Consider the following 16,921-nt stretch of genomic DNA (forward strand, 5'->3'; position numbering starts at 1 on the left):
TTCTGGAAAGGTAGAAAAGGTGCGTTGGTCCTGGCTCCAGTGCAGGCACTCTTCTCTGGAGTCTGTTGACATTAGTTGAGGTTCAGGATAACAGGTAGTTTCTCCATCTCTTCTTTCCCCTAAACCTGGGAATCTTACTGACTCCTCTGTTCTCAGGAGCATCAACCCATGCTTTAATGTATACATCAGCTTTGGGAAAAATGCAGATGTCAGCATACTTGTGTTTTTAATATTTATTGAGAATTTCACAGACTGACTCTATACCTTGGTTTTATGCCAACTCTCTGTACTGGGGTAGCATCTGCCTTCCATAGAGAAGGTTACTTGTGCATTTTCTTTATTTGCTACTGCTGCCTTTGTCTAGTTCTCCCTTAAAAAGATGCAGAAGGTGAGTTCTGGCTGCTATCTTGATTTGCTGACTCTCTTCCAGAATTCATGAGGAAATGCTCACGAATAAAGCCAAAAAAAATCTACACCTCTTCTCCCCTTCCTGTCATTAGAAGTTTCTCTCTCTCCTCCTCCTCTTTTCACATTTAGACCCTGATGGATTGGGCAGACTTCTTGCTCTGTGGTCATTGATTCTGTTAATTGTCAAAAAGTATTCCAGAAATGAGAGAGAAGAGATCTGCACTCTGAGACCATCTCAAAACTTGGAAGCATAAAGGCTCTGCAGTTCCAGACTCTCCAGCACACAGTTAATTTTGGAATGAAAAGTCCCACAGATACAGAGTCTGCAAACAATCTGAAGTATGGAAAGAAAATTTTGCCTTTTCTTTTTCCTTATTCCATGATGTAGGTGCATCCTGCTTTTTTTCTCACCAGAAGAGAAGCAAGTATTGTTGGGAAGATGTGAGTACAACAGGGGAGTTCACTTCCAAGAGTCTGGTGTGAATGAGTAGTACTCTGCCTTGAGTAGTGCAGGCCATAGGATCTTTCTTCTTGATCTTTTGGATTTTGTCTTAAGAGCAGTCACTGAAGTTACTGTTTTTGTGAAACTTCTCTTTCGTTTTCTCTCACCCAGAAGTGATCTATAGACATTTTAGGTCTGCTGTATTTGCTCAGTTTATCCAGCCCTTAAATATGCTTGGAAAAACATGGACTAGCAGAAGAACATATAAAAATGGTGTTGTCCACTTCTACAAACATCTGAGCAATCGATTGTATTGTAACAGCTGTTACTGACCCTGGAGATGACACCAATGATAATTCAGTGCAACCGCCCTCCTCACCATTTCTGTGAGTTCTCACAGCTAACGCTGCCAGACTCCTTCCCTGCCTTCTCCTAAGAGCTGTAGGAAGTTCATGTGTTCCCTGACTTGTTTTTGGCTCTAGTGTCAACTCTATTCTGAAAAACTCCCATTGAACTTCCTTGGGTGTTACAGACGACAGGTTTAAAAATAAATAAAAGCTCAACATAGGTCCAGTTCTGCTCCCGGCCCTGGCAGAGGGGATTTGTAGTGGCTTCGGTGGGAACAGGATTAGGCCTTCAAAAGTGCCTTTAACATTCCTACCCTTGGGCAGTATGTGTGGATACCACTTTCTTTTGCGACACAGTGGATGAACTGTGTGTGCTCACAGGCACTTTCATACAATTGAGGAGTGTGCTCCACATGGCTCAGGGGTGTTTGCAAATGGAGCAAAGGAATGCGGCTACCTGTATGACAGAGCGCCGTGTTCATCGGCCGAGTTAATAGATATTTGGCTTTACTGGAGCTCTTGGCTGCTAGTTGACTTTCCTGTATTTCAAAACAGAAATGCTGAAAAACTGTCTGGAGCTGTCTGCTAAGATCACTGCCCGTATGTACTACAGTAGCAGGTTTTACAGGTTGTCTGCCCTGGGAATTTAAAATCAGAAAAGAAAATCAATGTCTTTTCTTTTAATGCTATTTTTATCCCCTTAGAAAAATACTTTGTGAATGGGGCTAGCAAATCTATGAGATTGCAGTAGTCATGTATGGGTCCATTTCGTGCCTTCCTCATGCATGTGCACATCTCTTGTTTCTGTGGCAGTAGAAGAGCAGTAATAGAGTTTTAAAGTGTCGGCCTCTGCCCAGCAGCCCTGCTGAGGGGCGACAGGTAAGTGCAGCAGGGGCTCTAGTCTAGACCTCCAGAGAGGGAGCTGGTTTCATCACTACATTGCTGTCTTTGGGCAAGCTTGGAAAACCTAGTAAGATAAAATTTAAGAAATCTGTAGTAGTTATACATCTAAGCTCCTTATGAGCCTGTCCTGTTGTGTTGTGTTTTTTTTTTTTTTTTTAATTCTTCCCCTCTCACCATGCCCCTCCCCTCTCCCCTTGGTGCTTTGGTTCATTATCTGCAAAATGGGAATACCTGTTGTGAAATATCAAAATATCAGCATTAGGCTCTGGGAAGTACTTGCAGTACTTAAAGTAGAGAGGACCACATAAGCTGGAATGGCTGGGTGGAGGTGATAATACAGGCTACTGGTGTTTTCAAAGCATAGTGAATCCTCTATTTTGGGCTGCTTTGAAGGATGGGTATTTGCAACAAATCCCAGAGTTTTTGTTGACTCATGACTTATATTTTGGTTTTATTCAGCATTTTTTTTCCCTTTCTGAGGGCTCCAACAGCTGAAACAGCATCGTTTTGCCACACGGCAGTTTCAGCTGAGTCTGGTGTTTGAAATGGCAACACTGCTAAATGTTTGTGACTTGTTTTTAGAACAGCATTTCAGCTGCCAGTTTCCTTAAGAAAGCAAAAACAATATGAAAAGCAAGAAATACAAATAAAGGAGAGGCTTTAAAATCCTTCTGATGTAAAAAAAAACAAACCCCAAAACACCTAAACAAAAAAGGTTCAGAAGATATGCTAAATTTAGCAAAATTTCTGGAAGTAAATAGGAAAGTGACATCTAAATAAGCATGTGTGCTCCTTGATTCCCTTCACCTTCTTTCCCCCCCTCCCCAACATGAACTTGTTGATTACGTTTTCTGTTAATGAGCTATTTCCAAAAAATTTTGCTTTTCCTTTGGTAAAAGGTTTGGATGCTCCCAGCAGGGTAGCTGCCACATGGTGGGGGTAAATATAGGGGGGAATGAGAGCTCCCAAAAACTCTCTACTTCCTCGTGAAGTGATGAAGAAACTGCAGCAGTACCATTAATTCTTCCAAGAAGAGGGTAGGATTTAGGGCATCAAGAATAACTGCTTTGAGAGCATGCTCTGTGCACCCAGAAAAGCTGTAATTTCTACTGGAATAGTTTTATTGATATATATGTTTGTGTGTGTGCATATGTGTATATGCATATATCATTATATATAATTTTAGATTTACAATGTAATAACTCCTTGTTGTTATTGCTGTCGTATTATTAGGTGTTTCTGTAGGCATATCAATGCATTGATTGTTATAACAACTACAGCTGAAGATAGGTGTTTTGCCCCAGAAGGCAGAAGGCTCAGAGAACTTGCTGCAGAAAACCAGGTTGAATACTGAATAGACAAAAGGTAACATTTTCTAGAGCAACTAATTGAATGAAGAGTCTGTCTTGCTAGTTTTAATGAACTAGGCTCTGAATTAATTAAAAACACATACCAGTTTAGGATAATCATACAAGAGGAGGAAAGGTGTTGGAAACACGGCGTTAGTGCAAAAGGATGTATCTGCGTGTGGGGCAGTGTGTGCTGTTTGGAAAGGTGCTTGCAGAGCTGCAGAGGAAGAGACTGACCGTGCAGAGAGATAGATTAGATCTGATCCTGTTGCAGATTCATCTGTAGCCTTTGCTAAATCAGGTAGACTAAAATCCTCAAAGGCAGTTAAGCACCAGAATGAATACCTTTGGAGTTTGGCTTCAGTCCATATATAAATCTTTTTTTTTTCTCCTCCCTCCCCATTCCCCTGCTTGCTATTACTTTGTGTATGTATCTGCTTCTGGTTACAGAAGTAACCAGAGCTCACGTTTTGTTAATTGGCCACCATTATCTCTTATGTTTTTTCCAGTATTAATTAATCTGTGTAGTCCTGTGTCTTGTGTGACCTGTGTTCTTTGCTCCTGGCTGCATGACCTTTGCTATTAAGCTGTCTCTAGTTGGAAGAAGTCTGTTAGTAAGTGCTACAGATTAGCCTGAATAGTTTATCTATTTTCCTAGCCCCCTCAGATTTTTTGACAGCTGTGCATTTTACAAGGAATGACTTTTATATTGTCTTTTAAATCATAGATGAAAGTTGTTGAGTATCACTGCAAAAAATGAGATCCCTGCAGGGAAAATACCTCATCGGATGATGAATCCTCATTTACGCTTAGTTCTTGAGATCTATCAGTGTAAATCGTGCTTAAAGATTTTTTGGTGTAGCACCTATGAAACTAATTTGAATGTGATACTTTAAGAAAAAAAATTGCTGCCTGTTTTTGTTATAAACCTAAAGGTGCACTTGATTTTTCCTTTTCATTGAGGTGAACCACTGAGGGATGTGTTAGTTCTTGGGGTAAAGAAATTTGAGGCTAGTGTTGGTTAAACAAATCCGTAAGTCAGTGTGGAATATTTTCAGGAGCAGTGCATTAAATGGACAGAGCATTTAGTGGGAGCTTTTGCACTCTACTGGGATTAAAGGATGACTCTGATGCAAAAAGATAACTAATTCAGGAAGAAGACCCATAGCTTTCCTGTGGAAATATTTTTTTCCTTGAAAAAACGGAATGTACTTTTTGTACAAAAAGTCTGGAATTTGCATTGATACAGCTTTAACCTTGTAAAGAGTTATAGGGAAATTGCATAAAACTGCTCGTGGTAAAGTGTGTGTGTGGGGGCTATGTTTGAGACGGCTTCCAGGGCAGCTTGGGCTTGCACGTGCTCCAGCGTGTGGTGGAATAGCACAGAGGTGGGCTGGGAAGAGCCGGCTCTGCTTCTCCTGTGGTATTTGCTCTTCCATGGCTCCAGCTGATAGCACCTTTGTAGTACAAGAAGTTCTTGGTCACAAAGGGCATCTCATTAGCCCGTAGTAGATTTATGTGCCAAAATATTATTTAAGTCTTTGAAAACCTCCTTATCACTTGTGTGGCAGATAATGCAATACTTGTATGTAGCTACTTTAAAGTCAGCTTATTAGAGTGCTTGTCCTACTGGTGGGAGAAATCAATATGGTCGTTTCCTCTCTTCCCTTAAATCATATCAGCAACCTGTCAGATGTGATGCACTGTGCTTCACAAACTCACTAGAAATTATTAGCAACTCACTAGAAATTATTAGCAACTCACTAGAAATTATTAGCAACTCACTAGAAATTATTAGCAACTCACTAGAAATTTAGCTTTATTTTCTTTGTAATTTTATTTAACCAAACCCTCTTTCTCACCAGAATGTCAGAGTGCCTTTGGTGAGTAGAATATAGCTTTTTACTTAAGAATAAGTCCATGCCCATATAAAAGTGACTGTTTTTCTTCTGTGATAGGCTTTTCTGTGCAGCTCAGGGACTTAAAAACTGAGAAGTATAGGTCCACAGAGACCCTGACGTTGTTTCCCAATTATGCATCCAGTGAGTGCTCCCAGTTCCTGGCTGCCATCTGGGAGAGCTGGAGTACTAGTTCAGTTGCTTTTAACAGTCGATTATGAGGAAAAGCATTTCGATAGAGAAGTTTTTTTCAACACCTGCATTACCCACCATACTGCTATGTAATCATCTATGTTTTAACTGAAGAACTGCATTAAGCACATTGTATGTGTTATCTTTCTCTCCTCTGCTGCCTTCAGTTAGGAGGTTTATACATTGATGCACAACAAACACAAATATTAATTTGGGGCTAATGGGAAATGAGTTTGGCCTTGAGTTATAGTGACCACAAAATGTGATGAGATCTGGCACTTGGTTTAATGATGCCAGAGAGTGGCATGACATGTAATCTAGTGACATCATGTTGTACGGTGTTGAATAAAGCACTAGTATTTCATGTAGTCTTAAAAAGAGAAAAAAGCTTGGTTATAACGTTCAGTGCACCTTTGTCCACAAACATGCATACACCTATTTATGGCTATATGTTAAAGCAGCGGCCCACACTGTTTCTTAAATTTCTTGTTATAGCAAGGAGGTTTTATATCTTAATAATATGAGAAATTAAGCAGTTCAAGAGCACAAAGCAGAAAAATGGCCTTCGTTAATTTTCTATTCTTTAAATTTCTTCTTTAATTATCTTGTTTATAATGATTGAAGGCTAAAGGAGTTTCTTAATGAAGTAGCAAATTGCATGGAAAGTTAAACTTCAGTACAAAGATACACTCGCTTAGAATATTAAAATACAGTGTATCACTAATATAATAATCACTCGCCTCTTGTCTTGCAGCTTTTTGACTTGACAGAGCCATGGAACTTCCCTTTAAAGCACAGTAATTTCTTTAAAACCTGTTTGATCTGTCAAGTAGGTGTAGAACCTTATGTCATACATGAATAATATAGCAGATTCAGCTCTCACAGATGATGCAAATACAGTGAAGTTAATTGACTTCGCCGGGGAGAAAATTCTTCCCCCCAATTATGTCAAATGCCAAAGAACTTTTCAGAGGTGGGGAGAGAATCATGCCTAAAGGACAATACTGACACCGTGCTTTTCTATTAGGTGATTTCTGTGCTTTATTTTTATTTTTAATTTTTTAATTATTTAAGCTTTCAGGGATAAAAGAATAAAATCAGCTAGCTCAATTGCATTTTTGTTTTGGGATTCTCAGACTTCATAAATCCATTGCCCTTCTGTGGTCCTCTAGGATTTTCTGCCTGTTTTTGTGAAGACACAAGCTTTCGGGAGACTCTATGAAGCTATGAAGTCCTGGACTTTTTATTTTTCTGCCAGTTTTAGCTGTTCTGCCGCTTTTACTTTATTTTGGTATAATTTAAACCCTGTCAAAGACAACAGGTTTCTGTCACATTCTAAGTTTTTAGTATTTGGAAGACAAAGGAGAGAACTGGGCTTTTTACTTTGTTCTTTAATCCCTGGTCAGGACTGTAGCCTTGTCTCATATATGAAGCTCTGCAGTTTCATGTTCCAGCACCACATGATTCTTTTACAGAAATTTCCTGTCAGTGGAGAAGGAGCCAGCGAGGCTGTCATGGTAGGGGTTATTGTTTTGAGGAATAAAACTCCTTTTTCTCCGCTCTGACACTTCTTCCTCCCTCAGCTGAGTTTTTGTTTCTAGCTCGTGAGTTTTTCCACTGCAACTCATGGTAAATATTATTGCCAAGAAATGATAAATAAAATAAATAAAAAAGGATTGGTGTAGGCAACTTTTTATTCTCTGTCACCTGCTTTTGAGATGGCGATGCATGACAGCACAGTGGTGGGCAGTGCATGCACATGCATGTTTGCATGCACACGTTTATACAAACATTTAGCATGCCCAACAGGGTATCTGTATCGTGATTAAAAGGGTCTATGTGTGATCTATTTAAGTTCATCTGGGTAATCAGAGTTCAGACTGGGTAACCAGACTGCATTCCCTCTCTCTGGTAATCACTACAGGTGGTCGCATGTTGCAGCAGAACAAAGATAAAACTGTTGTAGGAGTTAGTTTTTACAGGTCGGACGATCTGCCTGGCTGGCAAATGTTAGGTTTCTGTCCACTGGATGGGTGGGTTTCTCACTGGATGAGTCCTTTAAGTCATCAAGGCTGAGGATGGTTGCTGTTAATTAAGGCTGCAAGGTGATCCGCATTTTCTGGGGAAAAAAGAACAAAAGAAATCACAACCCTGTCTTCAGGGTTTTTTCACAGTGAAGGTAGACTGTTTCCAATGTCATTTTCTTTTCTAGCACAACTATACTATATATAGCCTGCCTTTTTGTATCTTACTGTTCAGTAACTCTTATGGCTTCTTCAAGAGTATGTCAGTAAATTTCACAGTGTTTATATTTTATGTGGTTGGGTTTTTTGTTATTTTTTGCTGGTTTTTGCTTTACAAAAGTGCCCAGGAACATATAATGCAAGTCCATCATATTGCAGCGATTTAGAGGTGTGTGGAGGAACAGTCCATGGCCCAAACTGCCTAAAAGTGGAGAATATCATTGTTAAAAGAAAAAAATTAGATAACATGCAGCAGTGACAAACTTTTATTTCTCCTGCACTTGACTCTGTCTTCTCGCTAAATGTGGCAATACTATCAAAACTTTTCATTCTTATGGCTTCTCCCTGTCAGCATAACTGTTCCAGACCTTTCAGTGGCAAAGAACTCCATTCTGTTTGTGGAGTCCAACTTTTACTCATCCTTGCATCTGGTTTTGTTGCCTTAAACCCCAGATATTTTCAAATTGACACAATATTGATCACAGTTGCATTTGGTTAAATTTGAGGTTAGTTTACATGAGTCAGTGATGAAGTTTCATGTGACAGTCTTTTGGACATCAGGCATTCATTATCTTTAAAATAATTTTTTGAGAAACTTTATTCAGCCATTAAATACACTTTTATTAAAACAAGCCCTTAGTATGCGTAATTTAGATTTGGAATCATGGTAAGTTTGTTTTTTCACATTTCTTGGAATGTGCTTTCAGTTTAGCTAAACAACACTCTATTTGGGGCATAATTTTAAGAATAATTTTTGTAATTCTGGCAGCAAATGCTGTAACGTTATAATTATGCCATAAGCATTCAATGTTTTTCCATCATAAACTGGCTATAATCCCAGTTCTGGAATACAGCTTTCTTGTTGCTCTCGTTTCTTCAAGTGATGGTGCAATTTTGTCCACAGAAATGATTTCTTAATAAAGTCCACCATTTGGGTTAGCTACATACTAAAGCAGCTCAAGAAGAAAAATCTCTTTCCCTCTGAAGTCATAAATGATTTTTGAACTTTTCTTAAAGGAAATTAACTTTTAACAGTGAGCTAAGCCAGCAGATACTGTTCAGAAACAGACTTGATCCTTGCATATATTAAAATACTGCGCTCATTTAACCATCTTAATTTAAAAATGGGAATTAGTTAAACCAATACAGTCTAGTGACATTAATATACCTGTTACGTGTTGTGGATTTCAAAGCAAAACAGGACCTAGTGGTATACCCCAGGGGTCAATACTGGGACTAGGACTGCTTAGCCTCTTCATTACTGCCTGGCTGAGGGGAAAGAGTGCACTCTCAGCAAGTTCGCAGGCGATATAAAGTTCAAAAGAGCAGCTCGTGCACCAGATGGTTGTGCTGCCCTTCAAAGGGACCTTGACAGGCTGGAGAAATGGTCTGACAGCAATCTTGTGAAGTTCAGCAAAGAGAAATGCCAAGTCCTGCACCTGGGGAGGAATAACCCCATGCACCAGTACAGGCTGGGGACCAATCAGCTGGAAAGCAGCTTTGCACAGGCGGCCTTGGAGCACACCATGTTGACCATGAGCCAGCAGTGTGTCCTTGTGGGAAAGAAGGCCAACAGCCTCCTGGGCTGCATTAGGCAGAGGGAGCGACCAGCAGGTCAAGGGAGATGATCCTTTCTGCTCCACAGTGGTGAGACACACATCTGGAGTGTTGGTCCAATCCTGGGCTTCCCAGTGCAAAGAGACATGGACACACTGGAGTGAGTAAGGACTCGGGGTATATGTTGTGTGAGGTAAGATTGAAGGAGCTGGAATTGTTTACTCTGGAGAAGGGAAGGCTCGGAAGGATCTTGTCAATGTGTGTAAATACCTGATGGAAGGCAGGGAGTAAAGGGGACAGAGCCAGACTCTTCTCAGTGGTGCCCAGCGAGAGGACGAGTCAATGGGCACAAATTGAAATACAGGGAATTCCATTAAAACAGGTTTAACTGTGAGGGAAGTCAAACACTGAAACAGGTTGACCAGAGAGTTTGTGAAGTCTTCCTCCTTGGAGATGTTCAGAGCTTGACTGGACACAGCCCTGAGCAACCTGTTTGAGCTGACCCTGCTTTGAGCAGGGGGCTGGACTGAATGGCCTCCACATGTGCCTTGCAGCCACAATGCTTCTCTGCCTAATGGCCTTTATGTCCATCTGTTCTGAGTCTGCATGACAAGATGAGAAAATTTCATCAAGTAATCTCAGCATCAAGATATGTAAAATAATTCTAGATGTATATAAAAAAAAAAAAGTTTCAAATTGAGGACTTCTAAACCAGAATCCACTAGAAAGTGTCTCTTTGTCAGCAGGCTACCTCTGTCGTCTTAGTTACTTTTTGCAGAGGTCTCAGAGGTTGTCTGTGGGGGTAGTCCACCAGTTTCTAAAGTGATGTCTGTCCTGGTTTTGGCTGGGATAGAGCTAATTTTTCTTCTTAGTGGCTAGAACAGTGCTGTGTTTTGGATTCAGTATGGGATTTGGTATGAGAAGAATGCTGATAATGTACTGATGTTTTTTTCAGTTGTTGCTAAGAAATCAAGGACTTCTCAACTTCCCATGTCCTGCTAGTGTGCAGGTACACAAGAAGCTGGGAGGGAGCACAGCCAGAGCAATGGACCCAAATTGGCCAATGAAATATCCCATATCGTGTAACGACATGCTCAGTATGCGAACGAGGGTTGGCCGGGAAGCGTGGGCGCTCGCTTCTGGGATTGTGGTTTTCGGGATCTGCTCTGGGATTGCTAGCTGGGAACGGGCTGGGCATTGGTCAGCAGGTGGTAAACAACTGTTATGCATTACCTGTTTGTATTTTCTATTATTATTTATTATTATTAGTCTATTTTATTTCAATTATTAAACTGTTTTTATCTCGACCTACGTGTCTCCTTACCTTTACTCCTCCAGTTCTATCCCCCATCCCCTGGGTGGGTGAGGATGGGTGGGTGGCTGTGTGGTGCTTGGCTGCTGGCTGGGTTTAAACTATGACAAAGTCTTAGATGCTGAAGCTTGAGTCACCATCAGGTGTGGGTTTGGTAACATGAAATCAGGGGGATTGTATTGGTGTAAGACATGGTGAGTAATACAGCTGTGAATCAACCTGAGGTTTCGAAGAGGTGATCTAGATTTAAATTGGCTTTCTGTTCATGTATAATTGACCTACTTTCGCTACCGAGTTTAAACTTTCCAGGAAGAAAAAGCCATATCTGCTTATAAAATAGGACCAAATTGTCATGCTGTCTTGCTGGTCACACTGGAGTGGTCAGGCTCCTGTGCGCTCCCTTTTTTGCTCCTGGAGAGGATGGCTGGGGTGGGGGGAGCATTGGTCTGACCCAGTACAGCTTTCTTTACATTAAACGCCTTTCTCTAGTTCTTATTCAGGGTACAATACTGAACTTGGGTAGTGCCAACCAGATAATAATCCAATTGTCTGTAGCAAAGCAAATGGCATTTGCTTTGCTTTGTTGTAGCAAAAAGCAGTCATGTTTGTTGTGCCTTTGATCTCTATAAAGTGCTCTGATGTGGTGAGATCATCTTGAGGAAGCACTAACAGATCTTTCCTTGAATTTTGTATTCAACTCTGTGTAAAAAGGAAGAAGGAAAAATGGACTTGAATATGTGCTTATTGTGATAATTCATTTCAGTCAATAATTAGCTTGTTTTTCAAAGTTGCTGTACGGAACTTGGTATTGGAATGGGATATTGGCAAATGACTTTATTAGTTTTCACTGAAAATTAATATGTCTGTCAGCTTTTCACTGGGGTGCTAGTTTTGCTTTTTAGATCAGTAAGACTGACGGCTTCCCTTTCAGAACTAATTTTCTTTATTGGTTGTATTTGCTTATGTGTCTTGATAATCCTTCCAGTTACTGCTTTAGAAGATGTGGGAAGGGGAAGAATACGTGTTCCCTGAAGGTTGCTGTAAACCAGTCATTGCTGGTATGATACTCGATGAATGAAATATTTCCATACGCCATAAAACTTTATCTCGAAGAAAGTCTTGAGAACTTAAAATAATGGTAAATATTCTGTAGCCTAGCTCTCGCAAGGGCTAAATAGCCTGGCCTTGATCCAGGAAGGCACTTAACAATGTGCTTAACTTTAAGCGCATTGAATATTCTTACTGGCATGAGTGAAAAATCAATGAGACTACTCACATGCTTAAAATAAGACATGTGCTTAAGTGTCTTTCTGGACCTCAGCCAGAGCGTTCAGTGTGCAGGATAGGCTGAATTCTAATTGTGGGCAAAAGCCAGTAGTGTTTCATTTTGCTTGTCTTGTGTGTTTCTGAAGAATTCATTGATATTGTCTGTGTTTATTTTAATTGGCCTCCATTTCCCATCTAAGCCCTACCAACTCCAAAGCTCTGGAAGTAAAATAGATGTGCAACTTAGGGTTGTCAAACAGCTTGTCAGGGATAGTACTTAGGCTGTATATATTGCTATAGAGCAGGAACTGAACTTCAGAAAAGCTGGGAAAAGATGAGGTGAAACTTGATTGTTTTCTTTGGTAGCCAAGGTTTTAATATAGAGAGAAAATGAAGAGGAGAGAAGAGAAGGGCTGGTGACACATCGCACCTTTTCAGTTAACATAGTTGCTTCTTAGGAAACATTAAAGAATGCAGACAGATGCATTAATAATCTGCTGGCAGTGGCTGTAGCCTTGGCAAGTAGGCTTTCCTACCCACTATTGATTTTTCTGACTCTCAGGCAGTAATTTGCAATGGGTGGCTTGATCCCTTACCCTCAAAATGGGCAGTGAGATGAGTTGTCACGGCCAAAATAATTTTTCCTTTCTAACCAATCCCTCCTGTTTCTTCAACAGCATCTTTTACTGCTTAGATGACAATTTCCACTGCTGACAACTGTGAATGATAAAATATACTATATTTAAACACAAAGAGTCTCCATGTCTAGAGGTGCAAAATAACCCAACACAAGGCTACTGAGCTCTTCATTGGCACCAGCTACACTTGTAGAACCAAACCATCAGAGGGTTGGGTTCTACAATCTGGGACATTACTGGTTGGCAAGTGTAAAAGCAGTGGAGCCACAGTAATCTAGAAGAAATCTTTGCTGTCAACTTAGTTGTCTAAGGAAGTAGCATGTTGTTCTCCCCCCACCCCCTTGCATTTTTCAACATCTAGACATTGGTTGCCTTAAACTTTTCCTCTCTGTGTTTATGGCTTCCTCCTTACATCTGACATTGCTGTTTGCTTTCTTTTCTATCCAGGTTGTTAGAGCCCACACAGCAAATTGTTTTTCGTATACAGCCTTTGAGTTGTGATTGCTGATATTTCTTCACCTCCCTTTTTTACTGGAAATTAAAATTTTTGTTTCCTTATATATATTGTATTTAGACTAGATGAGAGAGAAACTTAAACAAGTAGTTTAAAAGAGAGTGGCCAGAATAAAGGAAAATCAAGCATAAATGCTTTTAAAAGGGTTAAATCTGTAAAACTAGAAGAAACCGGTTGACACCATGGAATTTTATATGTAATTACAAAAGTATCTTCTGAAAATGCATCTCCATGAGGGAGCAGCTGCCATTTATTGGAGACCTCTTCCACAGTGAGTCTTGAGCAGTTTTGAATTAGTTTGCTTGTAGGTTGTTGGTTTTCTTTCAGTAGCAGAAGTGTGCTTGCTGTAGCACTCTTAGCTCGCTTTCAAGTATCTTTCAAGGTTAACTAGCAGTGTATGTTTTTGTGTACTTGCCCTGATGACCACTTATTTATTTAAACTGTGAATGCCTCTTTTACTTAAATAAAAACTTAATAGAATAATCTGTCACATACAGAATTTCATGTGAATTGAGTAAGACTTGATTTAAGGTTCAAGTTTAGAAGGTGTATTCAGACTCAGGGATAGCCAATGATCTTTTAAACAGTGAAATGATGTGTGCTAAAGATATCAGAGCCAGAATTAGAACTGGAAGAGTGGATGGAAAATGGTACTTTATAGTTATTTTGCTTTCAACTGTTTTGCCCTTAGCTTTTCTAAAATCGGCTATCATGCTTAAGTCTAGGTCTATGAGTCTATCTGTTTGCAGGTGTCTTCAATGTGACAGAGCCTTCTGCCACCTAGTGTTAATGTGAGTTCCCTCCTCAGCAGGGTATCACCAGATAATTTATTAAATGTCATTATTTATTAATAATCACCCCACAATTGCTAGGCACTCTCTGTGAAGGTTTAAAAATGCGGTTTCTGCACCAGAGGGTTTCAGAATCAATTCAATCCTCATGCACAGCTTCTTTGGATACGTTTATTGAGGATGCAGTTTGCAAGGTAGGTCAAGTTGTTATACAAATAATCCATGGAGAATTTCAGGAATTGTGAATGTCACTCCTCTGTAACAACTCTGTTAGCACTTTTCTCTCCCAGGTGAAACTAAGGGATTCTGCCTAGCTCAGCACACTTCTGCTTTGATATCTGTGCTCCTGCTGGTTCAGGAAATTGTATTAGCCTGAAAGCAGCAGAGAATAAAAATTAATTCAACAGAAATTATATAAAATAAAGAATGATACCATTTAGACACTTAACTCATTGTATTTTTAGAAGAGTGGAATGGACATCTCCCATCATCACTGCATTTTCCCCTCTAGAAATTTCACCAGGGCACAATAGAGAAGGACAATAAAATCCAGAGAATTGCACCCAGATTTCACAATAGAAATGTCAAACTGTTAAAATAGAAAAATAAGCTTCAAATGATACTTTAAGCCAAATAATAATAGCTCCTACCATATGTTGACAGATAGGAAACTTCTTAGGATTGAAGGAGTGGGTTTTTTCTTTCATTCCCCTATAGAAATATTTTCAAGAGAACAGAGCCGCTCTTTTCCCTTCTCCCTCCACCTCTGTGAGCTGTCTTTGACTGCTCTGTGATACATGGTTCCTTTGCAGGTTGATGTTTGAGAGCTCAGCCAAAAGACTGCACATGATTTGGGCAGATGCTTCTAATTCTTAGCCCAGCCGTGGTTTTGAGGAGAAGCCCTCACTCCTAGCTCCTGCCCTCCTCTCTTTTCTCCCTCCCACCTCTTCCAGGCCTTCCTGAGGAGCAGATGCCAGCATGGCTGAGAGCTGTAAACTTGATCCTCAACATCAGGCTGAAATGCTGACCTGATCAGCAGCAACCAGAACCTGAAGAAGTGGAGGGTCTAATGTATTAGAGCATTAGTCAGCTGCAATACAGGGCAGGCTGTTTTTTTCACCTTGTTTTGACCTGAATGGTCTCATCTTCTTTAAATAGTGTCATTCAAACCGCAGTCTTTTTGCTTTCAACCATTATGTTTTTCAGATGCCTAAAGAAAATAACTTTGGGTTCTTACTATCTCAAATGAGTAACTGCGAGCACAGAGCAGCTCTGTGCTCGTAGTTATTCATTTGAGATAATTATTAGGTTTGGCGGCTTACTTATCTGATCAGTATCAGAGGTTAAAAACCCTCTAGAAATTCTTTTGCATCTTGTGCTATTTTGAGTCATATTAAACCAGAATTACCATACAACATGAATTCATTGCTACTCTGTCAGAGCAGAGGATGCTGTGTCACAGTGAAAACAAAGTAGACTGGCTGACCTGGGGAGACAGTATTTTCAAAGCTGAGGTTATATACAGCTTCTTCTTTGTTCAGATGATGTTTTTTCCATCAGCAGTGATTTGGGGGCAAAGCCTGTGGCTGTGGTAAATGTATTTCTGGTGTTATTTTCTTGTTCTCAGTCCTTTATGCTGGCAGGGGGGAGAAGGTGATGTTGTTTTCCCCTTAGGTCCAGCCTCATCATTCTCACTGAGAACAGTGCCCTGCAGTGACATTGCAGAGCTGTGCGACAGAGCAGGTAGATGGAGGAGGCAAACTGGGGGAGATGCGTAGGGGCAAAGGAGGCTGTTGACCGCCATTAGTCTTCAGCCTGGCTGTGACCATGCCTGACAGCTGAGTCACCCAGGGGCTCTATCCTCCCCTGCTGGGACTAAAACACAGCCCTTCAATGCGGGGAAAAAAACACCTCTAGAAGTGTGCTGGCCAGTCCATTTCCAGCCTGGAGCCCAAAGTCAAGGTCCTTACCAGAGCTCCTGGGGCAAAAGTATCTCCTCTCTACTTGTGGCAGGCCATCCTCTACTCCGCAGTTGTGGTACAACCATGACCATCCTTGTGATCTGCTGCCACAGAACTGCGCATCAAACAATGTACTGAAAAAGGTGTTGGGGAGTGGGGAGGTCTCTGTGCATCTCCATCCTCTTTCTGTAGGTGTTCCTGAGTGAGTGCTCTGTTCAGAAAGGGCTCCATTTGCTTCACAGCTGCATAATTTACATGGAAGCTGGTCCAGGAGGAATCTCTTTCATGTAGCTCACTCAAAGCCCTAGTTCATCAATATGGATTGTTTGCCGTGTGCTGGGGAATTTATGGTACGCGGTGGGGTGTGCAGAAGTCGGAGAAAAAGGCAGAGAGTGAGGAACAGTAGGGAATTTTTATCCTAAAAGAAGAATTTGTGTGTCCAAATGAACTGTCTTTCAGAATAAAAGTTTGGTGCTCCCTGTGGCTGCAGAAGAGATGCTGTATTCCCGGAGCTGAACCCAGGGAAATGTTCTCCCAGCTGTGGGGAAAGACGCAGTGATGTCTTTAAATCTGAACTTGCCCTATTGTTAAAAAAAAATCATAAAATAAGCCTATGAAAACAATCCTGACTTAGGTAGTAAGTTACAAAATGATGATTAACTTCCTCAGAATAATAATAATAATTTAAACATATCCCAAGTTCTTCTGGTGACCTTTGCCCTAAATGTAGCATGCAGGAAGAAGAGTGGAGTTGGAGGGCAGGGGGAAAGATGAAGAATTTGAAGAGCAAGCCATGCCAAAACATGTTAAAGAGAGAGCTACTTTGCATTTACAGACATGATGGCTTAATGGTCTTTTTAGCTATTGAAAAGAAAAAATACAAGATCATAGCTGAGAAAAGGCCCTTGTGTTCAATGACATTCTTCTCAGGGTCAAGTACGAGTGGAGCCTGATTTAGTCATAGACTAAATGTAGCTGCAGTTCTGCAGTCCCCTGAAATGTAATCTATACTAGTCATGCAGAGTGAGTGCTTTGCTGGATTCCAGCTAGGACTGCAGTGTCCTTGTTACGCAGCGAGGCTGCTCAAGGGTGTTAAAATG

At 40.6% G+C, this 16,921-nt stretch overlaps 1 protein-coding gene across 2 annotated transcripts in view; it reads left to right on the plus strand.

Moving 5' to 3' along the window:
• MNAT1 (MNAT1 component of CDK activating kinase) overlaps window positions 1–16,921 on the plus strand; it is a 124,730-nt gene that overhangs the window by 96,474 nt on the left and 11,335 nt on the right. The window contains exons 8-9 of one of the 2 annotated variants that reach the window (XM_074820919.1): window positions 3,334–3,465; window positions 6,294–6,317. The exons of the other annotated variant lie outside the window; for it this stretch is intronic. Of the exons in view, the coding sequence (XP_074677020.1) occupies window positions 3,334–3,454 (121 nt within the window). The 3' untranslated portion in view covers window positions 3,455–3,465; window positions 6,294–6,317. Of the gene's footprint in view, window positions 1–3,333; window positions 3,466–6,293; window positions 6,318–16,921 lie in introns of those variants that run through there. 2 annotated transcript variants of the gene reach the window in all.

This window comes from Strix aluco, chromosome 4 (assembly GCF_031877795.1).
Source record: "Strix aluco isolate bStrAlu1 chromosome 4, bStrAlu1.hap1, whole genome shotgun sequence".
NCBI classification, from domain to species: domain Eukaryota; kingdom Metazoa; phylum Chordata; class Aves; order Strigiformes; family Strigidae; genus Strix; species Strix aluco.